Genomic DNA, 26,476 nt, shown 5'->3' with positions numbered 1-26,476 from the left:
AAGACGCCTCGTTGATTAAATTACCGTTAGTTTCGTGAAAAATAAATAATTTAAAAATATATTTTTAAAAAAATTATCGCTTGTATCGTTCGAAATAACTAGCCAATGAAAATATTTTCATTATCAATAATAGTTTATTTTTAAAAATCATTATGGATATTAAAAAATTTTCGCACATTCATTCTCGTAAGCGATATAAACTATTATTTTTAGGAAAATATTTTCGAAATCATACGTTTTTCGCAAAACAGACGGAGCCTACAACCTCCTTTCTTTTTAGGCCCCGTTTGTTCTCGAGAAATGTATGATTTGAAAAATATTTTTTGAAAAAATGATCGCTTGTATCGTTCGAAATAGTTGATCAATTCAAAATGTTTTATTATCGACGACAATTGAGATTCAAATATTATCGTAGATGATGAAAATAATATTAACAACATTCAGAGAACCGATAACACCGAACAAATGATGAATTGATATTATCTGACTAGTTAAGCTATAAAAAGTTCTTCCATGTCATCATACTCGCTTTATAGTTGGTGTCGCGACCTAAAAATTAATTTAGGTTAATGGATTATTAGGTTAATTAGATGAATTAACTAACCTAATACGGACTCTCCCAAGCCCTACCAATTCGCAACTTAGGTTTGATTTTTAATTTAGGAGCCGCCACTAATCTTTTTTGGTAGGTAGATTAGATACCTAAATAAAGTATGGGAGAATACTTTATTTTCTGCTAACCAGAGGTTTAGGGTTCGGGGACTTGGTTATGTTAATTTTTAATTAAGACCTTTTCGGTACCAAATTTCATGAAAATGCCTTTTCCCGATTGATGATTTGTGATTTTGATTTCCCTTTTTTTATTTTCGAATTTTCCCTTTTTTTTACTTTTTCGAATTTTTGAATTGAAGCAGATGATTTTGAACAAAATTAAACAACAATGCCCATAATATACCTTTAAATCCGATTTTCCGATAAATCTTCTCATTTCCGAAGATCCGGGCCAGAGTGAGATTTTATCCGCTACATCCTCGAAGATTCGAGCCGGTATGCGGATAAATATATAGAAATACAACGTCCCTTCTCGCCAAAGGGCAGAATACGAATTTCTATATTTAAATCACCATCCCATCCCATAAGATCATGGGCGTGGCGTGTGATTTAATTTTCCGACGGGACTAGGCACCAGGGAGCATACATTATAGGCAGTTTTGTTTAAAGATGTGCAAATATTTATTAAATTTTCGAAAATCCTTAGAGGATTCTAGAATTTTCAAGGAGATAAGCTCCTATCCACAAATGATATCAACATCTTTTAGGAAAGTTATCTTAAGATTTTCAATGAATATCTTGATAATTATCCCAATTCAAAAAGATATGCTCGATATTTCTGAAAACCTTAAGTTTGATCGAAGATATACTTAAATTTTGAGAAAATGCAAATATCTTATCGGATATGATCAAGATCAAGATTTCTCAAAATAAAACTACCACAAGATATGCCAGGAATTCTAAAAAGATAAGCATGACATCTCAAGATTTATTCAGAAACTTCAAACATGCATGATTAAGCAACAGTCTTTCTTGTAGATATGCTCGAATAATTCAAATAAATCAAATTAGGAAAACAAGATAATCTTAACATTCAAGGGATAGAATTTTACCTTATCTTGCGATTGCGATTTCCTAATTCGAACTTTGTTCAAAGATTGAACACCCAAATCGAAAAGGAGGCCAATCGGATTGCCAAATTTGAATCTCGGACAAGACGTACGGATTGCGGCTCGAACGACGGGAGGAAGCTCACGGCTTCGGTAGTGCTCGGGATCTCAAACAATCAGCTTGGAGTTGAACGGCGATGGGCAGTGCTCGGCTCGGCAGTGGTGTTCACAATGGCATGCCAAACAATTCGACGACATTCGCCAAGTTTGTATCTCCAGAACCAAAATAACTGGACGTCGATCAAGCAATGATCTGGTGCAACATCAAAGACCCACGTACATGTTGACTTTGCTGACAATTTTGTCTTTTGTCTGGTGTAGGCATGCTTGAGTGGAATTCTCCATAAATCTGCACACGTCTCCCTAGTGTATTGTTCTAACTTTGCTTGACTTATATGAAGTCACAGAACCCATAATAGCATTGTCAGACCAAGATAAAACAAAAGAAAATAGATACAGGATTTAAACTTAATGAGGCCAAATTCTAGTTGCCTTCTTTGACCGTGGACTTCAAGGAAGGAAAGGCACCGCTTGGACTTGATTGAAGAATTGTCACCATGCTGATGTGGTGGCATGAACTTGCTAGATTTGCTACCGAACAAAAAATAGCAGATAACGATCGTGAAGTTTGGATGTCGTTGACGCTGACGTTGTTGGTGGTGTTCGGCACGACTAAATAGTGGCGAACGATGATGGCGAGGGACAGTACGAACAAGGATAGGCTTATGGTCCGACTCGCCGGCTGTGGTGTCTTGTGGCTCTTGGAGGATGTTCAGCCGAGACTTGCTTGAAGAATTGTTTGGAACAGTTATTGAACCTGCAAGATGAGTAAACTCTCGGCCGAAGACAGGTTTATATTGAACCAAAGATTGAAAATACCATTGGAACTCGGCCACAGATCGATTCTGGTCTAGAGTGTAGCTGATGTGGACGAAGCAGCAACTTCTTGTTAAGGATCACAGATTGGCCATCTCGTCGTCATCGAGTCCGCAGCAACAACGACACCTTGGATCAAGGAGCAAAACGGTCCATGGAAATGCTTCGAGCATGAAGACATAGACAACACTATTCATGGGCAAAGAAACTCACGCCAAAAGACAACACCTCCCTATCTCCTCACTTTATTTTTACTAATCCATGGCTTCTCTCTCTTGTGGCCGTATATTCTCAATTCTGTGCCCCCCCTCAATGCAAACCCTACGTGTGTATTTATAATGGTGAGCTAGGGTTTACGTGTCATTTTCATTATTTGCAAAATTGTCCCTCAACTTGTGCTAATCGCAATTTGATCCGGAGATAAAATATTCATCCACGAAGCCCTTTTATTTTCAATTAATGGATAGTTTTAATTAAAAGGATTTTCCCAAATTAAACAATAAATGGGCTGATTTAAGCTCAAAATTATTCTAATAGCCTTGTTAATTTTCGGCACACACTCCTTCTTGACCGCCGAAAAATCCAAACTAAGCCTAGTCCAGTCCTCTGTCAAATTGAGCTCAATTGCATTGCCTCTAGCTTGAATGTAGTGACATGCATGACTGACAAAAAGTAAATATGCAGTGCATGAGAAATTAATTTTTGTGAGAACTATGATAATTCTCATTTTATACTTAAATGAATGGTTTTCTAAAAATCAAAATTTAGGTGTCAACAGTTGGTACCATTCGGCATAATAATTAGTATTAATCTATCGGACACGGCATGTGTGTTACTTAGCTACATGCTCAAATTATATTTGAGTTGACGGCATTAATCGAAAGGACTTGCCGTGATTGGGACGGGAGGACTGCTGCAACCATGGTAGATTAGTCGATTGCCGATTGGTGCCGACTACCGCAATTGCTATTAGAAAGAATCGGATACTAGTACGCATTTAAGGCTCCGTTTATTTCATAAAAAATATATAATTTAAAAAATATTATACGAAAAACGATAGCTTTGTTTACAAAAATGAATGAAGCAAAATATTTTCATTGCCTATGAAAATATTTATTGCGGATAATAAAAATATCTTTTATTGATCAATTATTTCGAGTGATCATTTTTTGAAAACTATTTTTTAAATAATTTATTTCTCATGAAACAAACGGAGCCTAAAAAATTTACTAAAAAGTAGGAGAAATGTTTCGTCTAAACTTTGGGATATTAAATTTCGAAGAAATTAAAAAAATTCCGAGGGTATTCCCCGAGATAAAGGGAAGAAAAATAAATTCTCTCAATTTGGATAGTGACGGTGGATAAGGTAGACTTCACGCCATATTCGAATGGCTACTATTGGGCGAGCTCATATAGTAACGACCTGCGTTTGAGGTGAGTCATCGGAATTTCGACTCTTGCATTGCTCTTCGCACAATGCTTGTTAACCAAACTTTGGGTAGCATACCCCAATCAACAAGCACTATGCGAAATAAATGGAGCCTCAAAGATTCGCTAAAAATAGGAGAAAGGTAACACCCATGAGAGAGCCGCCAACGACCAAGTAATTCCCACATTTAGTTTTTTTTTTAAATAAAATATATATTTTCTGCACATTTTGTAATATAATATTCATAAAATCTGATTAAAACATAACAAAAAATGCCAGTTGGTTCGGGTCGAGTGGTCTGGGTTGGTTGGTACACACCGAGGACTGGAAACCAGATCGAAATTCACCGGTTCCAAATTTTGGCAATCAGGAACCAACCCAGTTCGGTCCGATTCTTTTGCTCACTCCTAGGCACACGCGTGTCCGCCCTTTATCTTGACCGCTCGAACAAACGTTGGATCGTTGGTCTCCATCTATCCACGTGAACAGTGATGGGAATCCCATATGCTTGTTTTCCTTGTCGGACTGCACCTCTCGATGCCCGATGAACAGCCGCCAAACAAAAAGACAAAGCGGGAATTATATTCGGTCTTTGGCGGCTCTCTCATGGATCCTGGACGTGTACATATATTTCATTGATTTAATAACAATTGCGGTCCGAAAGGAAAAAGACGCCTCGTTGATTAAATTACCGTTAGTTTCGTGAAAAATAAATAATTTAAAAATATATTTTTAAAAAATTATCGCTTGTATCGTTCGAAATAACTAGCCAATGAAAATATTTTCATTATCAATAATAATTTATTTTTAAAAATCATTATGGATATTAAAAAATTTTCGCACATTCATTCTCGTAAGCGATATAAACTATTATTTTTAGGAAAATATTTTCGAAATCATACGTTTTTCGCAAAACAGACGGAGCCTACAACCTCCTTTCTTTTTAGGCCCCGTTTGTTCTCGAGAAATGTATGATTTGAAAAATATTTTTCGAAAAAATGATCGCTTGTATCGTTCGAAATAGTTGATCAATTCAAAATGTTTTATTATCGACGACAATTGAGATTCAAATATTATCGTAGATGATGAAAATAATATTAACAACATTCGGAGAACCGATAACACCGAACAAATGGTGAATTGATATTATCTGACTAGTTAAGCTATAAAAAGTTCTTCCATGTCATCATACTCGCTTTATAGTTGGTACCATTCGACATAATAATTAGTATTAATCTATCAGACACGGCATGTGTGTTACTTAGCTACATGCTCAAATTATATTTGAGTTGACGGCATTAATCGAAAGGACTCGCCGTGATTGGGACGGGAGGACTGCTGCAACCGTGGTAGATTAGTCGACTGCCGATTGGTGCTGACTACCGCAATTGCTATTAGAAAGAATCGGATACTAGTACGCATTTAAGGCTCCGTTTATTTCATAAAAAATATATAATTTAAAAAATATTATACGAAAAACGATAGCTTTGTTTACTAAAATGAATGAAGCAAAATATTTTCATTGCCTATGAAAATATTTATTGCAGATAATAAAAATATCTTTTATTGATCAATTATTTCGAGTGATCATTTTTTGAAAACTATTTTTTAAATAATTTATTTCTCGCGAAACAAACGGAGCCTAAAAAATTTACTAAAAAGTAGGAGAAATGTTTCGTCTAAACTTTGGGATATTAAATTTCGAAGAAATTAAAAAAATTCCGAGGGTATTCCCCGAGATAAAGGGAAGAAAAATAAATTCTCTCAATTTGGATAGTGACGGTGGATAAGGTAGACTTCACGCCATATTCGAATGGCTACTATTGGGCGAGCTCATATAGTAACGACCTGCGTTTGAGGTGAGTCATCGGAATTTCGACTCTTGCATTGCTCTTCGCACAATGCTTGTTAACCAGCTTGCTGGTAGCATACCCCAATCAACAAGCACTATGCGAAATAAATGGAGCCTCAAAGATTCGCTAAAAATAGGAGAAAGGTAACACCCATGAGAGAGCCGCCAATGACCAAGTAATTCCCACATTTAGTTTTTTTTTAAATAAAATATATATTTTCTGCTTATTTTGTAATATAATATTCATAAAATCTGATTAAAACATAACAAAAAATGCCAGTTGGTTCGGGTCGAGTGGTCCGGGTTGGTTGGTACACACCGAGGACTGGAAACCAGATCGAAATTCACCGGTTCCAAATTTTGGCAATCAGGAACCAACCCAGTTCGGTCCGATTCTTTTGCTCACTCCTAGGCACACGCGTGTCCGCCCTTTATCTTGACCGCTCGAACAAACGTTGGATCGTTGGTCTCCATCTATCCACGTGAACAGTGATGGGAATCCCATATGCTTGTTTTCCTTGTCGAACTGCACCTCTCGATGCCCGATGAACAGCCGCCAAACAAAAAGACAAAGCGGGAATTATATTCGGTCTTTGGCGGCTCTCTCATGGATCCTGGACGTGTACATATATTTCATTGATTTAATAACAATTGCGGTCCGAAAGGAAAAAGACGCCTCGTTGATTAAATTACCGTTAGTTTCGTGAAAAATAAATAATTTAAAAATATATTTTTAAAAAATTATCGCTTGTATCGTTCGAAATAACTAGCCAATGAAAATATTTTCATTATCAATAATAGTTTATTTTTAAAAATCATTATGGATATTAAAAAATTTTCGCACATTCATTCTCGTAAGCGATATAAACTATTATTTTTAGGAAAATATTTTCGAAATCATACGTTTTTCGCAAAACAGACGGAGCCTACAACCTCCTTTCTTTTTAGGCCCCGTTTGTTCTCGAGAAATGTATGATTTGAAAAATATTTTTCGAAAAAATGATCGCTTGTATCGTTCGAAATAGTTGATCAATTCAAAATGTTTTATTATTGACGACAATTGAGATTCAAATATTATCGTAGATGATGAAAATAATATTAACAACATTCAGAGAACCGATAACACCGAACAAATGATGAATTGATATTATCTGACTAGTTAAGCTATAAAAAGTTCTTCCATGTCATCATACTCGCTTTATAGTTGGTACCATTCGACATAATAATTAGTATTAATCTATCAGACACGGCATGTGTGTTACTTAGCTACATGCTCAAATTATATTTGAGTTGACGGCATTAATCGAAAGGACTCGCCGTGATTGGGACGGGAGGACTGCTGCAACCGTGGTAGATTAGTCGATTGCCGATTGGTGCCGACTACCGCAATTGCTATTAGAAAGAATCGGATACTAGTACGCATTTAAGGCTCCGTTTATTTCATAAAAAATATATAATTTAAAAAATATTATACGAAAAACGATAGCTTTGTTTACTAAAATGAATGAAGCAAAATATTTTCATTGCCTATGAAAATATTTATTGCGTATAATAAAAATATCTTTTATTGATCAATTATTTCGAGTGATCATTTTTTGAAAACTATTTTTTAAATAATTTATTTCTCGCGAAACAAACGGAGCCTAAAAAATTTACTAAAAAGTAGGAGAAATGTTTCGTCTAAACTTTGGGATATTAAATTTCGAAGAAATTAAAAAAATTCCGAGGGTATTCCTTGAGATAAAGGGAAGAAAAATAAATTCTCTCAATTTGGATAGTGACGGTGGATAAGGTAGACTTCACGCCATATTCGAATGGCTACGATTGGGCGAGCTCATATAGTAACGACCTGCGTTTGAGGTGAGTCATCGGAATTTCGACTCTTGCATTGCTCTTCGCACAATGCTTGTTCACCAGCTTGCTGGTAGCATACCCCAATCAACAAGCACTATGCGAAATAAATGGAGCCTCAAAGATTCGCTAAAAATAGGAGAAAGGTAACACCCATGAGAGAGCCGCCAACGACCAAGTAATTACCACATTTAGTTTTTTTTTAAAAATAAAATAAATATTTTCTGCTTATTTTGTAATATAATATTCATAAAATCTGATTAAAACATAACAAAAAATGCCAGTTGGTTCGGGTCGAGTGGTCCGGGTTGGTTGGTACACACCGAGGACTGGAAACCAGATCGAAATTCACCGGTTCCAAATTTTAGCAATCAGGAACCAACCCAGTTCGGTCCGATTCTTTTGCTCACTCCTAGGCACACGCGTGTCCGCCCTTTATCTTGACCGCTTGAACAAACGTTGGATCGTTGGTCTCCATCTATCCACGTGAACAGTGATGGGAATCCCATATGCTTGTTTTCCTTGTCGAACTGCACCTCTCGATGCCCGATGAACAGCCGCCAAACAAAAAGACAAAGCGGGAATTATATTCGGTCTTTGGCGGCTCTCTCATGGATCCTGGACGTGTACATATATTTCATTGATTTAATAACAATTGCGGTCCGAAAGGAAAAAGACGCCTCGTTGATTAAATTACCGTTAGTTTCGTGAAAAATAAATAATTTAAAAATATATTTTTAAAAAATTATCGCTTGTATCGTTCGAAATAACTAGCCAATGAAAATATTTTCATTATCAATAATAGTTTATTTTTAAAAATCATTATGGATATTAAAAAATTTTCGCACATTCATTCTCGTAAGCGATATAAACTATTATTTTTAGGAAAATATTTTCGAAATCATACGTTTTTCGCAAAACAGACGAAGCCTACAACCTCCTTTCTTTTTAGGCCCCGTTTGTTCTCGAGAAATGTATGATTTGAAAAATATTTTTCGAAAAAATGATCGCTTGTATCGTTCGAAATAGTTGATCAATCCAAAATGTTTTATTATCGACGACAATTGAGATTCAAATATTATCGTAGATGATGAAAATAATATTAACAACATTCAGAGAACCGATAACACCGAACAAATGATGAATTGATATTATCTGACTAGTTAAGCTATAAAAAGTTCTTCCATGTCATCATACTCACTTTATAGTTGGTACCATTCGACATAATAATTAGTATTAATCTATCAGACACGGCATGTGTGTTACTTAGCTACATGCTCAAATTATATTTGAGTTGACGGCATTAATCGAAAGGACTCGCCGTGATTGGGACGGGAGGACTGCTGCAACCGTGGTAGATTAGTCGATTGCCGATTGGTGCGACTACCGCAATTGCTATTAGAAAGAATCGGATACTAGTACGCATTTAAGGCTCCGTTTATTTCATAAAAAATATATAATTTAAAAAATATTATCCGAAAAACGATAGCTTTGTTTACAAAAATGAATGAAGCAAAATATTTTCATTGCCTATGAAAATATTTATTGCAGATAATAAAAATATCTTTTATTGATCAATTATTTCGAGTGATCATTTTTTGAAAACTATTTTTTAAATAATTTATTTCTCGCGAAACAAACGGAGCCTAAAAAATTTACTAAAAAGTTGGAGAAATGTTTCGTCTAAACTTTGGGATATTAAATTTCGAAGAAATTAAAAAAATTCCGAGGGTATTCCCTGAGATAAAGGGAAGAAAAATAAATTCTCTCAATTTGGATAGTGACGGTGGATAAGGTAGACTTCACGCCATATTCGAATGGCTACTATTGGGCGAGCTCATATAGTAACGACCTGCGTTTGAGGTGAGTCATCGGAATTTCGACTCTTGCATTGCTCTTCGCACAATGCTTGTTAACCAGCTTGCTGGTAGCATACCCTAATCAACAAGCACTATGCGAAATAAATGGAGCCTCAAAGATTCGCTAAAAATAGGAGAAAGGTAACACCCATGAGAGAGCCGCCAACGACCAAGTAATTCCCACATTTAGTTTTTTTTTTAAATAAAATATATATTTTCTGCTTATTTTGTAATATAATATTCATAAAATCTGATTAAAACATAACAAAAAATGCCAGTTGGTTCGGGTCGAGTGGTCTGGGTTGGTTGGTACACACCGAGGACTGGAAACCTGATCGAAATTCACCGGTTCCAAATTTTAGCAATCAGGAACCAACCCAGTTCGGTCCGATTCTTTTGCTCACTCCTAGGCACACGCGTGTCCGCCCTTTATCTTGACCGCTCGAACAAACGTTGGATCGTTGGTCTCCATCTATCCACGTGAACAGTGATGGGAATCCCATATGCTTGTTTTCCTTGTCGAACTGCACCTCTCGATGCCCGATGAACAGCCGCCAAACAAAAAGACAAAGCGGGAATTATATTCGGTCTTTGGCGGCTCTCTCATGGATCCTGGACGTGTACATATATTTCATTGATTTAATAACAATTGCGGTCCGAAAGGAAAAAGACGCCTCGTTGATTAAATTACCGTTAGTTTCGTGAAAAATAAATAATTTAAAAATATATTTTTAAAAAATTATCGCTTGTATCGTTCGAAATAACTAGACAATGAAAATATTTTCATTATCAATAATAGTTTATTTTTAAAAGTCATTATGGATATTAAAAAATTTTCGCACATTCATTCTCGTAAGCGATATAAACTATTATTTTTAGGAAAATATTTTCGAAATCATACGTTTTTCGCAAAACAGACGGAGCCTACAACCTCCTTTCTTTTTAGGCCCCGTTTGTTCTCGAGAAATGTATGATTTGAAAAATATTTTTCGAAAAAATGATCGCTTGTATCGTTCGAAATAGTTGATCAATTCAAAATGTTTTATTATCGACGACAATTGAGATTCAAATATTATCGTAGATGATGAAAATACTATTAACAACATTCGGAGAACCGATAACACCGAACAAATGATGAATTGATATTATCCGACTAGTTAAGCTATAAAAAGTTCTTCCATGTCATCATACTCGCTTTATAGTTGGTACCATTCGACATAATAATTAGTATTAATCTATCAGACACGGCATGTGTGTTACTTAGCTACATGCTCAAATTATATTTGAGTTGACGGCATTAATCGAAAGGACTCGCCATGATTGGGACGGGAGGACTGCTGCAACCGTGGTAGATTAGTCGACTACCGATTGGTGCTGACTACCGCAATTGCTATTAGAAAGAATCGGATACTAGTACGCATTTAATGCTCCGTTTATTTCATAAAAAATATATAATTTAAAAAATATTATCCGAAAAACGATAGCTTTGTTTACAAAAATGAATGAAGCAAAATATTTTCATTGCCTATGAAAATATTTATTGCGAATAATAAAAATATCTTTTATTGATCAATTATTTCGAGTGATCATTTTTTGAAAACTATTTTTTAAATAATTTATTTCTCATGAAACAAACGGAGCCTAAAAAATTTACTAAAAAGTAGGAGAAATGTTTCGTCTAAACTTTGGGATATTAAATTTCGAAGAAATTAAAAAAATTCCGAAGGTATTCCCTGAGATAAAGGGAAGAAAAATAAATTCTCTCAATTTGGATAGTGACGGTGGATAAGGTAGACTTCACGCCATATTCGAATGGCTACTATTGGGCGAGCTCATATAGTAACGACCTGCGTTTGAGGTGAGTCATCGGAATTTCGACTCTTGCATTGCTCTTCGCACAATGCTTGTTAACCACTCTTTGCGGTAGCATACCCCAATCAACAAGCACTATGCGAAATAAATGGAGCCTCAAAGATTCGCTAAAAATAGGAGAAAGGTAACACCCATGAGAGAGCCGCCAACGACCAAGTAATTCCCACATTTAGTTTTTTTTTAAAAATAAAATAAATATTTTCTGCTCATTTTGTAATATAATATTCATAAAATCTGATTAAAACATAACAAAAAATGCCAGTTGGTTCGTGTCGAGTGGTTTGGGTTGGTTGGTACACACCGAGGACTGGAAACCAGATCGAAATTCACCGGTTCCAAATTTTGGCAATCAGGAACCAACCCAGTTCGGTCCGATTCTTTTGTTCACTCCTAGGCACACGCGTGTCCGCCCTTTATCTTGACCGCTCGAACAAACGTTGGATCGTTGGTCTCCATCTATCCGCGTTTCAATTCTTGCTCCTTATAAATACCACAACGACATCGCCGTCTTCTTAATCTCCAGTCCAACAGCTCTAAGAAAAGAGAGAAGAAACTGAAAGGGCGGCGACTGCAGCGGCGGTGGTGAATCTTCTTCTTTTCGATGCAGTCTCCTTCTTCCATCAATGTCCCCAGATGGACTCCGCGTCTGAAAATGTCAGCGCCACCTCCCGAGAAAGCCGATAACCATGACGAAATTAGGGGCTCGGCTTCTGAAGGAGACGATGATGGCATGTCCGCCCAAGGCCACGCGGCCGTCGTTCCATTCAGTATCGGCTTCACCGCTACTCGAGACACCCGTGATGGCGACGCGCCCTCTTCTGGGTTCCACGGCGAAGGCGAAGGATCCCAACCCGACCCGTGGACAGGAGCGCACGCGAATGAGAACAGTATGTTCCTGACGTGGAAGGACTTGTGGGTGACGGTGGGAGACCGGAGAAACGGGACACATCCCATATTGCAGGGGCTCACCGGGTACGCCGAGCCGGGTCGGATGCTGGCCATCATGGGTCCGTCGGGAAGTGGCAAGACAACTCTCCTCGATGCCCTTGGAGGTAACGGGTTGAATAGATTTCTCTTACTATAATTAATTTATTATATACGTCATTTTCAGTTTTTATTATTCCATTAGTAAAGCAAACTCATAACGAGGTTTGACTTGAAGATTCTGTTATAAAATTCCAACTAAAATGACCGATAAATCGCCATTTCTCTATACGAATGTAGATCCTACACGCAAGTTGTCTATACATCACACTCTTTCCCATTTTAAAATACAAATATAATTTTCTCAATTCCTTCAATATTTCACATTAATTTGTTTAACCGCATGTTTGCTCGTTTTTTTCCCTTGTGGTCTTGAAAATGAAGACTTAGGTAGCTCCGTTTATTTCGCGAAAAATGAATAATTTAAAAAATATTTTTCTAAAAATGATATCTTGTACTGCTTGAAATAATTAATTAATGAAAAATACTTCCATCACTTCAATAATTTATGCTTAAATGTTTTCTTGAATAAAATATAATTTTCGTTCATTTATTTTTGTACATTCTGTTTTTATTTATTTATGTATTGTTTGTTTGTTTTCTCACCCAAGACGTTCATTCTTAAATGTTTTCTTGAATAAAATATAATTTTCTTTCATTCATTTTTGTACGTGATATAGGCGATCTTTTTAGGAAAATATTTTCTAGATTATTTATTTTTTACAAAACAAATGGAGCCTTAGTCGAATAAGAAAAGGAAAATTTTCATGATAAGACCGGACGTCTTGGATTAGAAAACAAACAAACAAACAAACAATAGATAAATAAATAGAAGCAGAACGCATATATTTCATAGTACTTAAGAAAAAAATAAAGGAAAAGTCAATGAATCTAGTCCCACCTTCTCTCTTATGGAGAAGTCAACGAATGATATGGAGGCTCTTCCCTTTGAACGGCTTTTTCTTATTCGAACGTCGTTGAGGTCGGACGTCCATGGGCACTGGACTAATCCCGACGGGGTACGACGGTCCTAACTATTGGACGACCTAGCGACCGACATCGAACGGTGCACCCATGTCGTTGAAACGGATTCTTCCAACGCACACAAATGAAAATTCCAATGGCTTTTGCTATTAAGCCTATTATAACTTTCCCGGCCACAATTTGTCTTACCCAATATGAGAGGCGGCATCTATTTATGTACGTTTATGCGAACGGCGATTTGAGCTAGTTGTTCTATACTTCTTACTCGGTGTAGCTTGTTACGAGGGTCATAACCGGTGTTAGGATTAGGCACATAAATACAATAAAATAGAAGTAAATGTAGAAAAAAAAAATCGAGAGATAAGGCTTTATCATGGTTCACCCTTGAACTAGAGTTACATCCAACAGATGATTCCATTATAATTACAAGAGAAAGAGATTATTTAGAGGCCACTGAGTAGCTATTTATGGACCAAAATCCAAATTACCAATAAAATATGGGCTCAAGCTATAAAGTCTTCTGATGGCATGGACGCTACCCCCTACGGCCCAGCTCGGGCGGCCCCGGACCCCTGCTCGCTCATTGAGTAGCATGATCCCTATGCTTTCATGTTGATGAGGAGTGTGAACCACATCTCAACAAGTGAGAGCTTAAGTTTCAGTCTTGGTATGTCGTCTTGGATTATTGCTGCACATTTAGCTCTGTTGCAGCTGAATGGATTTAACCGGACTCAGCTTTTGTTAGTTCACATTCAGGCAATTAATCATTTAGTAGTAGATTAATTAGTTCCCAAGGAGAACAATAGATGAAGTGCCTAACAAATCTGAAATCTTTAAATAACATTTATTGACCTATTTCATTTTTACTTTTGGTTTCTACCCTTTCCTTTTTTTTTTCCCCTCAATTATCAACTTCTTGCAGGGAGATTAAGTTCAAGCACTCAACAGACAGGAGAGATCTTAATCAATGGTCGCAAACAACCACTTTCTTTCGGAACTTCGGTAAGCCTAGCTGATATATCTGGCCTGGCGGTGAATTGAATTTCGATGAGCTGATTATGGCAGATCCTTTTAAATAGTAAATTTTCACTTTATTCATCTTATTCTTGTTTTGGTTTTGCTATAGGCTTATGTGACTCAGGATGACATACTGATAACGACTTTAACGGTGAGCGAAGCCGTATACTACTCGGCTCAGCTCCAGTTGCCGGAATCCATGTCCAAATGGGAGAAGAAGGAGAGGGCCGAGGCAACAATTAGAGAGATGGGACTGCAGGACGCGAGAGATACTAGGATAGGTGGGGGGAGCGCCAAGGGCCTCAGTGGTGGCCAAAAGAGGAGGGTGAGCATTTGCATGGAGATCCTGACACGCCCGAAGCTCCTCTTCCTCGACGAGCCAACCAGCGGACTCGACAGCGCCGCATCATACCATGTGATGAACCGCATTGCCAAGCTAGCCCGCCATGACCAGAGGACGGTGATCGCCTCGATTCATCAGCCTAGCAGCGAAGTCTTTGACCTTTTCCACAATCTCTGCCTTCTTTCTTCTGGGAAAACAGTCTATTTTGGCCGTAGATCAGAGGCAGAACAGGTGCTTGCGATATTGGACTCCTATGTTATGAGCTTTTGCCTTGTTCCAATCAATGAACATCTTCCTAACCATCCCCTTTTTTGTGCAGTTTTTTGCATCAAATGGTTTCCCATGTCCAACTCTTAGAAATCCTTCTGATCACTACCTCAGGACGATTAACAAGGACTTTGACGCAGTAAGTCATGCCACTGAAACTTGATTTGTTCAACCATATTTTCAAGAATCGCAGGAAATCTCTTGGACCCAATGAAACAAAACTTCTTGTCAGGACATTGAACAAGGAACCAATGACATGAATGCTGAAAAAGCCATCGACACTCTGGTCAAATCTTATTTATCATCTCTGATGTGTCACCAAGTTCAGCAGCAAGTGTCTAGGATATCCGAAATGGTATGCAATTTCGATATTATGTGAATTGGAAACTTATCAAACATACGAATCTGAGAGTTTCTGATAAATTGTATGCTTCCGTTAGAATGTTGGAGGAAATTTGGAAAGAAATGGAAGTCAAGCAAGCTTCATTACCCAGAGCCTTGTTCTAACTAAGCGATCCTTCACGAACATGTACCGCGACTTGGGGTATTACTGGCTTCGTTTAGCAATCTATGTTGCTTTGTGTCTGTGTGTTGGGACTATCTTCCACGACATTGGATCCACCTATGGCTCAATTCAGGTAAGCTCTCTAGCATGACTGTATGTATGTTCTAAATAGACTATCCAATGAAGAATGAGATTTAGGAGTTACTCCACATTCCATTGACCAAGTTTCTGAATTTTTTCGAATGCAGGCAAGAGGTTCGATGCTAATGTTCGTTGCGGCATTTCTTACCTTTATGGCAATCGGCGGATTCCCCTCCTTTGTTGAGGACATGAAGGTACTTTTCTTTATTTCCTCTTTTTTTTTTTTCATTCACGTTTGATGCTCCCATTGCTTTTCATTATACCAAAGTTATGAGAATCCTACATTTTCATTCACCAGGTTTTCGGGCGAGAGAGGTTGAATGGGCATTATGGTGTCGCTGCGTTTGTTGTTGGCAATACATTATCGTCCATCCCTTATCTACTAATAATCTCTCTTATCCCGGGAGCCATAGCTTATTACTTGGTTGGCCTCCAAAAGAGTTTCGAGCACTTTGCGTGCTTCGCTTCCGTGCTCTTCGCGTGCATGTTGCTGGTCGAGAGCTTGATGATGATCGTCGCAAGTATAGTCCCGGATTTCCTCATGGGGATCATAACCGGTGCCGGAATCCAAGGTGTGATGATGCTGAATGGAGGGTTTTTCAGGTTGCCAGATGATCTCCCCAAGCCATTCTGGAGATATCCCATGTATTACATCTCGTTCCATAAGTATGCCAACCAAGGTTTCTTCAAGAATGAGTTTGAAGGGTTAATGTTTCCCAACCAGATGGGAGGGTCACCTACAATTGGTGGTGAAGAAATCTTGAGAAACTATTGGCAAGTGGAAATGGGCTACTCTAAATGGGTGGATCTTGCTATCTTGCTTGGGATGGTGGTTGTTTATAGGCTCATGTTCCTTGGAATAATAAAGGTAGTGGAGAAGATGAAGCCACTAGTGAAAAACTTCAGGGCAAAATCTCCTAAACATCCCACAAATGTCCTGAAGAATCCTTCTTCAACGGCTTAATATTATAGGGAGTTAGGGGTGCTTATTTGATAGTGAAAAATTGGTGTATTTATCTTTAATTGTTGTGAACAATAAAATCTCTTAAATCATGGGTATGAGATGTGTACTCCATTCTTCATCACGCAGCAATGTCGAATGAGCGTGTATGTGAAACATATCTAGCAAACATAGGACCAGACGATTATCCTAACCTCCACAATCTTTCAGACACGAGAAAGTTGTGATGAATTACAGATTGATAAGTCCATCGTTGTTGAGGATCCCTCTCCATTAGGAACACGAATCGCTGAATATAAAAAATTAGAAAAGAAACTCAAGAATACTTTACGTGAAAAGCCCATACAATATCATAAAGAAAAAAAAACCACCGTACCGTACTTGGCAATCTCTTTCCTATTAGTATTACTATTAGAGCTACAAATTTTGGGGTTACAATTACAAAAAATATTATCCTAATATATAGCAAGAGTCTAGGGTTACATAACTACGATGTAAATTTTATCTATTCCTTTAGTTGTAAAAGCTCTCAATTTAACATTAGTTTCGTCTAAAAGACTTTGCAACTCTATCAATCACCCACTTGGAAGCTGATCTTCAAAACGACAATAGTCTTTCATATTGGAAAATATCGACTGGAATGGGATGAAATGGAATCAGATTTTGAGGCGTGATAATACTCTATTTAAGGATTTATTTGCCCCACAATATTGCTAATAGTTTTTAGCAAATATCCTCTAGGATATAGTCTAAATGAGAATAGCATATAGCAATTCTAATATTTTTTTTTTCAGGATCTCTTAAAGGGAAACAATTGGAGAAGATAGCTGTGTTTCTATGAGAAAAAATGAAATTGAAAGTTCTGAAAAATTGGAGTGCTGAAAATGAATAGAATCGCTCAATATATAATAGTAGAAGGAAGACAACTGTTTAAGTCTCAAAAACCGTAATACAGACACTACTCTTCATATCCGAAGAACAGTTAATTCGGACATGGCTCTTCGTGTCCATAGAATAGTTAATTCGGACATACCTCTTCATTGTCCAAAAAAAACTGTTATGTTTAAAAAGTTGCAACCATTGGATATAATTAACTAATTAAAATTCAAAAATAGATTTAATAAAAATAACTGTAACTTGTACGTGAACAGTCGCACTATTGAGTCTTGTTTTGTTAGGACTCAACAGTTTAATTTAATTATAATTTTGAAAAATAAAAATAAAATGATTGTTGATTAGTGCTAGAAATTAACCGCGACCGCGCAAGCGTGCTAGGTGAGTTTTCGGGCGTCGGCTGTTTTGAGTCAAAATGGTCTTCTGGGTTGTTGGGGGACGGAATGGGCAAATTTGGGTGAAGAAACCGCAACTTTTGGCGTAGTTTTTGTCTTTTAAGCGAGACTCCAATAATTTTTGCCGAAATACTAACTGTTTCGACGAGTCGCCAATCGTCTTCTCTCGTGGACTGTTGACCGGCGAACGCCTACGTGGAAACACGTGGCACACAAGTGGCGTCCACGCGCCGTCCATGTTGATTTTTAACCAAAAAAAATAACAAAAAAATGGATAATAATCAGAGTGATCTGACGGCTGTAGGTGCGCCACGTGTCATGATTCGGATTGTTTGAAAAATCAAATGATTTTCTGATAATGGAAGGATTTTCGAAAATAAAAAAATTAATTTTTTTATCGGACGGTTGATATTTTGCACGTGTCATGGTCTTATTTTTAATAATGATAATTTTTCCCATAAATAGAAATTAAAAAGTGATCTAGCGATCGTGGATTAGCCACGTGGCACCTTCCGAGATGAGAAAATTGGGAATAGTGAAAGAAAGAGAAGGGGAAGAAGCGGGGTAGAGGAATGGTTGACTCATCAGCCTCATGACTTGAAGATTGAAGGTTCGAATCCTACTTTCGCCTAATCAGTGGAACATTGTTCACCGGCTTGGGAATTAGAAAATAGAATTAAAAAAAAATAGAAAATATTGAAAAATTCAAATCAAAAATGCGAAAACTGTATCATTTTAGATCGACCTAGATCCATCCAATCCGGGTTAGCATCCGAGAGGCGCGGGCGGGGTCAACCCGGTCCGGATCACATTTTCTTTAAAAAACAAATCATAAAATATTAAAAATAAATAAATAATAGAAAATGATTAAAAATCGTAAAAAAAATTCTAAAAAAATTCTAAAAAATAGAAAAATCCCAAAAAAAAAAAAAAAAGGAAGTGTCAAATTTAACCAAATTGGCCCTAATTTCCTAGTTTTGACTTCTAGACCCTTGAAAAGTGACAATTTTGCCCTTTTGGGCAAATCTTCCCCAAATCAATCCCAAATCCTAATCACACTTTCTCTAAATCTTTAAGGCTATACTAGGGATGTCATGACTTGTCTTGATGCGTTTTATCCACACATTTTGGATTCTTCATTGCGCATTTATTTTATTGATTGTGATTGATAGGATTAATCTTCCCAACCCGCATGAAAACCTAAATTCCAACCTACCTCACCTAAAAATTGGGCTTGCGTGAAATCATAGTTAGGGAAACACTTGATGTTAGGTACCGAAAGGGCGTTAGTGGAAATACCGATATAACCAAGTCCCCGACCTCGGTTTCTTTAGTTCCGCAGAACCGAACGGATTCTTTCAACCGCTTGGTAGGGTGTCCGGTCCACCTTCCAAAAATGGCCGGTGGTGACTCCAATCATATGAACACATTTGCACATGTCACCAAATCATATTAAAGATCGAATTCAACAAAATCTCCCTCATTGCGATTTGGTAAGGGTTTGGGAGGACCCGAGCTAAACGCGTCAACACGGGCTTAGCAATCCGTTAACCCTCTTCAAGAGGAGAGGGTCGCAACATTGAGCAACTAGCAATTGTTCAGGGTTCTCATGAAGTGCATCCAAGAGACGAGTGCCTAAGCCAGTGAATTCATTTATGAGATAGAGAGATTGTTTCGCAAAGAATTATGAGGGTTAAGCATGGTGTGATACAAGCTCATTGACTGTTTCATTTATGATCAAGCATAGAGAAAACATTTCACACCCATGTTTTGAGAGAGTTCATTATTATCCATACAAGTAGATGTATTTGCTTCCACAACAGTTGAAGATAAACATATCACACCATCACACAACTACCCCTAACTCCCTGTGTAATTTAGGCGTTGAAGAAGGATTCTCCACATGTATGGGACGTTTAGGAGATAGCCCTGAAGCTTTTCACTAGTGGCTTCATCTTCTCCACTGCCTTAATTATTCCAAGGAAGATGAGCCTATAAACAACCACCATCCCTAGCAAGATAGCAAGATCCACCCATTTAGAGTAGCCCATTTCCACTTGCCAATAGTTTCTCAAGATCTCTTGACCACCCATTGTAGGTGACCCTCCCATCTGGTTGGGAAACATTAACCCTTCAAACTCATTCTTGAAGAAACCTTGGTTGGCATACTTATGGAATGAGATATAATACATGGGATATCTCCAGAATGGCTTGGGGAGATCATCTGGCAACCTGAAAAACCCTCCATTCAGCATCATCACACCTTGAATTCCGGCACCGGTTATGATCCCCATGAGGAAATCTGGGACTATGCTTGCGACAATCATCATCAAGCTCTCGACTAGCAACATGCACGCAAAGAGCACGGAAGCGAAGTACGCAAAGTGCTCGAAATTCTTTTGGAGGCCAACTAAGTAATAAGTGATGGCTCCTGGGATAAGAGAGATGATTAGTAGATAAGGGATTGACGAAAATGTATTGCCCACAACGAACACGGCGACACCATAATGCCCATTCGATCTCTCTCGCCCAAATACCTGGTAAAATGAAAATGTAGGATTCTCATGACTTTGGTACAATGAAAAGCAATCGGAGCATCAAACATAACAGAAAAAACAATGAAACAAAGAGAAGTACCTTCATGTCCTCAACAAAGGAGGGGAATCCACCGATTGCCATAAAAGTAAGAAATGCCGCAACGAACATAAGCATCGAACCTCTTGCCTGCAAATCGTAAAAATTCAGAAACTTGGTCTATGGGATGTGCAGTGACCTATAGATCTCATTCTTCATTGATTTGGTCAATCTAGGACATACATACCATCACGCTAGAGAGCTTACCTGAATTGAGCCATAGGCGGATCCGATGTCGTAGAAGATAGTCCCAACACACAGACACAATGCAACGTAGATTGCTAAACGAAGCCAGTAATACCCCAAGTCACGATACATGTTTATGAACGATCGCTTAGTTAGAACAAGGCTCTGGGTAATGAAGCCTGCTTGACTTCCATTTCTTTCAAAATTTCCTCCAACATTCTAACGGAAACACACAATTTATCAGAAACTCTCAAGACTCGTAAGTATGATAACTTTGCAATCCGCATAATACCGAAATTGTGTACCTTATCGGATATCCTGGACACTTGCTGCTGAACTTGGTGACACATCATGGATGACAAATAAGATTTTACCAGAGCGTCGATGGCTTGTTCATCATTCATGCCATTGTCTCCTTGTTCAATGTCCTGACAAGAAATTTTTTTGGAATGGGTCCATGAGATTTCCTGCAATTTTTGAAATTATGGTTGAAAAAATAAAGTTTCAGTGGCATGACTTACTGTATTGAAGTCCTTGTTAATCGTCCTGAGGTAGTGATCAGACGGATTTCTAAGAGTTGGACATGGATAACCATTTGATGCGAAAAACTGCAATGGAAAAAAAATGGTTAGGAAAATCTTCATTGCTGGCGACAAGCAAAAATTCATAACATATTAGTCCAATATCGCAATCACCCGTTCTGCCCCTGATCTAAGCCCAAAATAGACTGTTCTCCCAGAAGAAAGAAGGCAGAGATTGTGGAAAAGCTCGAAGACTTCACTGCTAGGCTGATGAATCGAGGCGATCACCGTCCTCCGGTCTTGACGGGCTAGCTTCGCGATGCGGTTCATCACGTGGTATGACGCGGCGCTGTCGAGCCCGCTGGTCGGCTCATCAAGGAAGAGGATCTTCGGGCGCGTCAGGATCTCGATGCAAATGCTCACCCGCCTCTTTTGGCCACCACTGAGGCCCTTGGCGCTCCCCCCACCTATCCTAGTATCTCTTGCGTCTTGCAGCCCCATCTCTCTAACCGTGGCCTCGGCTCTCTCCTTCTTCTCCCTTTCTGACATGGACCCCGGCAATTGGAGCTGAGCCGAGAAGTACACGGCTTCGCTCACTGTTAAAGTTGTTATTAGTATGTCATCCTGAGTCACATAAGCCTATAGCAAAACCAAAACAAAAAGAAGATGAATAAAGTGAGAATTTACTATTAAGAAGGATCTGTTAAAACGACTATTTGGCTAGGAAATCTGCTCACTGAATTTCAATTCAGCGCCAGGCCAGATCTATCAGCTATGCTTACCGAAGTTCCGAAAGAAAGTGGCTGTTTACGACCATTGATCAAGATCTCTCCTGTCTGTTGGGTGCTTGAACTTAATCTCCCTGCAAATAGTTGCATATTAGGGTTCCCAAAAAAGTTGGAAACCCAAAACAAAACGAAATATATATATTAATAAATGTTAAGTCGGGGCTATTTGCATTTCTTATATGACTAAGTCACTCCGTTTTCACATAAGAATAAAGTTGTCTGTACTAATCCCATTTAAATTTAAAGCGATGAACCTTAGATGTATTTACTTTCGTTGTTTGAATTAGTTTTCCCATTCCTATATAGGATCCAGTTATTATAACTAAGAATACCATTCTTTTTTGAAAATTTTAAGTGGATATTACCATATGAAAGTACTAGCTTTCTTTTACTATTTTTAGATTTTCCCTCTATCCATGTTAGCTTTGCCTCAGAGAGAAATGTTTAAGAAGTTTATTTCTTTCCACATTGGCCAGCAAATTTATGAATTAATTATTAAGTAAAATCCCAAAGTGAAAGAATGGATTTTTATAAAGACAAATCAAATAATAAATTCACGATATAAGTAAGCCAAGAATGGCTGAATCACGATAAGAGCAATGAACAACAAGATGCTGATTTTGTAGTTTTTTTTTTAATATTATTAAACTGAAATTTGAACAATACCCATAATAGGAAATAACTAAGTTGAAGTAATTATGCAAACTGCAGCGGATTTAATCGTGTAGAGAGTAGAAATGGCCCCATCCCAAATGTTATCGAAAGATGACAGATTTGTTAGGTACTTCTTCTCTGGTTCTCTTTAAAAACAAGTTAATCCAATTCCAAATGATTAACTTCATTCCCTGTGACTACAAGATAAGGAAAAATCCATGCCCTTTTTTAAAAAATTAAATCTATTGCATTTGCCTCAAAGAACAAGTCCTTCGAAAAGAAAATCCCCATGGGTTGGTGCAGTAGACGCGATATGACTGTATCCTGAGTATTCTACAAAGTTTTCATGTGAAAGTCGTATGTCTTGCGCTCCTCAAGTTAAGACTTTTCCAAATTCTTAAACTATCCCCATCACGAGCAGGCTAGACTTTGGTATAAGCCTAAAACATGAAAACATGTAATTAAGGAGGTAATAAGGATTTGAAAAGATTTAAACTCAGCATTTCCTACTTTATGTCACGCGAAAATTTTGTGAGATGTCATCTATTTTAAAAATTTAAACTTTTTGATGATGACGTAATTTAATGGTTAAATACTATAACATCCTTATTGCTCAGTCATGCAATAGATAGGGGTCGAGTTTTAGAACTAGTAGGCGAGAGGCTTCGAACTCATAAAACACCACTATTGTTATTAAAAAGCACAATTCAAAAACTTAATTTATAGGTATATGGAGATCCATATACGAATAAAGAACATGTAAATTCTATGATCAAGCAGTGTGTGATATTTCAACATACTCTCTCGTGGATAGGCCGATTTAAGAATGACCCGTGAAATTTAACGAAGGGAATAAATGGGAGCGAAATGAACGGGGGCAGAATTCCCTTTATCATATTATAAAATCCAATGAGTCAACAAAAGTCAAACTCTGTTGAGACGATAGGACCGTTGTTTCCTGTGGGGATTAGTCCGTTGTCCGTGGACGGCCCGCGTCAATAACAGTTGGAAAAAGAAAAAGCTGTTGAAAGGGAAGGGCAGTCACATCATGTGTTGTCTCCTCGATAAGAGACAAGGAGATAACCTTTTCAGGGTTCATTGGCTTTACTGTTATTAATCTAAGATGTCTGGCAACTTAAGTTCTGTACAGTAACATTCCAAAAAAAATATTTCTACTCTCAAAGTGTTATCAGAACATTTTAAAAATAGAAATGTGTTTGGTAAAAAATTATTTCAAAAGTATTTCGAGAACACTTTTGAGAAACAAAAATAATTTTGGAGCAAAAATGAGAAATAAAAAAACTTATTTCCGGATTTTGGAACGCTTTTTAAAAATAACTTGAGGGCGAGCTTATGCAAGCTACTAATGCTCACCATCGTCGGCGAGAAGTTGAAGCGACCGCCGCCATCGCCTGTCGCCGGTTGCCGGCCGCCGCCGCCCACCGCCGGTTGTAGATCCTTCATTTTGATGAATTTTTTTTTTTTTTGTACTTGCCAAACACGTTTCTGTTTTCGAAAATCGTAGTCGGGAACATAAACACAATAAAATATTTCTATTCCAAATGTATTCTCAGGAATAAAAACGTTACCATACAGACCATTAATTGATCATGAAAATTCTCAGTTTTCTTCGTCCAAGGCTGCACTTTCTAAGTCCACAAAGGGAAAGGAACGGGTGAACAGCCAGTTGAAAAAGCATGACCCCAACCAAGGGTATGCAGAAAGACTTACAGACGTGTCAAATCAGTAGTTGCTGGGTACAAGGATAATACCATGATACAGAGATTAATCTATAACGTTGCATCACCAAAGATTGCAGCTAACTCTTGTCGTTGGGTTCTTATAGAGTTTCTTCAATTTGCTTAAATTAATCACACATATTTCATCGCGTATGGCAACTACTTTTATTAAAACGATTTTTATTTCATTAAGGTCGATAGTATGGAAAAAAAAATGGTAACTGCTGATCAAAAAGAAGATATTTGAAAGTTTTGATAATTTGGGGAGATCATATATAATAGGACCGGAAAACTATAAAAAAAAGTTCTAAAATTCTTATAATTATGCAATTCAGTCCTAATTTTTTTTTTTTGCCGATTCAGCCCTAAACCTTTTGTAATTGTGTTAAATTCAGTCAATCCGGCTAATTTTGACTGGACGGCACTAACATGTAGGCTGAATGCCATCGACCGTCAGACGACATGATATTTTAATATTTTTAAAAAATAATTTAGTTTTTGGAAATTTGTTATTTTCTTTTTCATTTTATGACATCTTTGACTTGGCTTCGTTCTATATTTTTTGAGTAGGTGAGGCTCGGCCTCACCTTGTCGTCACCTCTGGCCAGCGACTAGCCAAAGGAAGAAGAAGAAGAGGGAAGAGAAGAGAAAAGAATAGAAACAATAAAAAATAAAATAAAAATAAAAATTTATTAAAGTATTATGTCGTCGGATGGCCTATGCCTGCTAGCGTCCACGTTTGCACTGTTTGGCCAAAATTTGCTAGATGCATCGAATTGATACAATTACAAAAGACTTATGACTGAATCGATAAAAAAAAATTTAAGATTGAATTGGCATAATTGCAATAGATTTAAGACTTTTTTGGTAATTTTTTCCAACTAGACAATTGGGAGTTTCATATTTGTATTTTATAATGTGGAATACTGTGATATATCCACAATTTTGCTTATAAGCTGTACATGATCAACTACAGTTTTGTTCGGTCATGTAAAAATGTTCAGTTATCATATATTTAGTTGCCGAAATGATGTTCCATGGAAGTTTCTAATAAAATCTTGAAGTCAAAACTCGTTTAAGTAGCATAAGAAGCTTTTTTTTTTTTTAATATATCCAAAGCATAAGAGATTTTGAGAAGCACGTTTGCCACATGCAGATTAATAATAGAAAGAGAAACCCATGCGACACAGTACCTCCAAGGGCATCTAGGAGAGTTGACTTGCCACAGCCAGAAGGACCCATGATGGCCAGCATCCGACCCGGATCCGCAAACCCGGTGAGCCCCTGCAGAATGGGACGTGTCCCGTTCCTCCGGTCCGGCACCGTGACCCACAAATCCTTCCACGTCAAGAACATCCCGCTCCCATTCTCGTGCGCTCCTGAACAAGGGTCGGGTCGAGCTCCATCTCCTCCGCCATGGACTCCCCACGGGGGCACCTCGTCATCACAGGCGTCTCGAGCAGCGGCGAAGCCTATACTGAAAGGAAAGACGACGCCGTGGCCTCTAGTGGGCACGCCATCATCATCTCCTTCGGAAGATGAGCCCCGTATTTCGTCATCGTCGAGGGCTTTCTCGCGAGGCAGGGATGAAACCGTCGGACTCGACCTCGGAGTCCACCTGGGCACAAGGATGGGAGAAGGAGACTCCATTGCAAATAAGAAGATTCGCCGCCGCTTTCTTCTCTCTGTCTTTTATTAGAGCTGTTGGATTGAAGATTAAGAAAATGCCGTTGTCGTTGTGGTATTTATAGGGAGCATGATTCACCTTGCATTTGTACCTATTCAGTCATTTCGACCATCGGCACTGAGTAAACATCGAAGTTGACGTGGACAATTTTGAATTATTTATTTATTTATTTCTTTTCTTTTCTTTATTCTTCTTCTTTTCTTTCAGCCTTGTAGCCGGTGAGGTCTACTTCGCTGGCCCTCGCTGGGCGAGCTCAGCCTCTTCTATTTCAAAAATTCTCAAGAAAGCTATTACTTAACTTATTTGGGAATTTTTC

General features: G+C 37.8%; 2 protein-coding genes across 2 annotated transcripts; one reads left to right on the top strand and one right to left on the bottom strand.

Moving 5' to 3' along the window:
• Positions 1-12,120: 12,120 nt before the first annotated feature.
• Positions 12,121-16,761, top strand: LOC115739398 (ABC transporter G family member 1-like). Its single transcript, XM_030672464.1, has 8 exons — positions 12,121-12,512; positions 14,351-14,430; positions 14,555-15,019; positions 15,108-15,194; positions 15,288-15,410; positions 15,496-15,693; positions 15,809-15,895; positions 16,000-16,761. The coding sequence occupies exons 1-8, from the start codon at positions 12,191-12,193 to the stop codon at positions 16,663-16,665; spliced, it is 2,028 nt and encodes a 675-aa protein (XP_030528324.1). The 5' UTR covers positions 12,121-12,190; the 3' UTR covers positions 16,666-16,761.
• Positions 16,762-19,797: 3,036 nt separating this feature from the next.
• On the bottom strand, positions 19,798-26,123 carry LOC115739380 (ABC transporter G family member 1-like). Its single transcript, XM_030672422.1, is given in 9 exon segments — positions 19,798-19,876; positions 19,878-20,488; positions 20,589-20,675; positions 20,793-20,990; positions 21,077-21,199; positions 21,293-21,379; positions 21,467-21,931; positions 22,075-22,154; positions 25,667-26,123. Coding segments are annotated over 9 exon segments (2,187 nt in total).
• Between the last annotated feature and the right edge of the window lie 353 nt (positions 26,124-26,476).

This window comes from Rhodamnia argentea, chromosome 11, assembly GCF_020921035.1.
Source record: "Rhodamnia argentea isolate NSW1041297 chromosome 11, ASM2092103v1, whole genome shotgun sequence".
Taxonomy (NCBI): domain Eukaryota; kingdom Viridiplantae; phylum Streptophyta; class Magnoliopsida; order Myrtales; family Myrtaceae; genus Rhodamnia; species Rhodamnia argentea.
The sequence above is the reverse complement of the archived record's forward strand: the minus strand, read 5'-3'. Positions and strand labels throughout refer to the sequence as shown.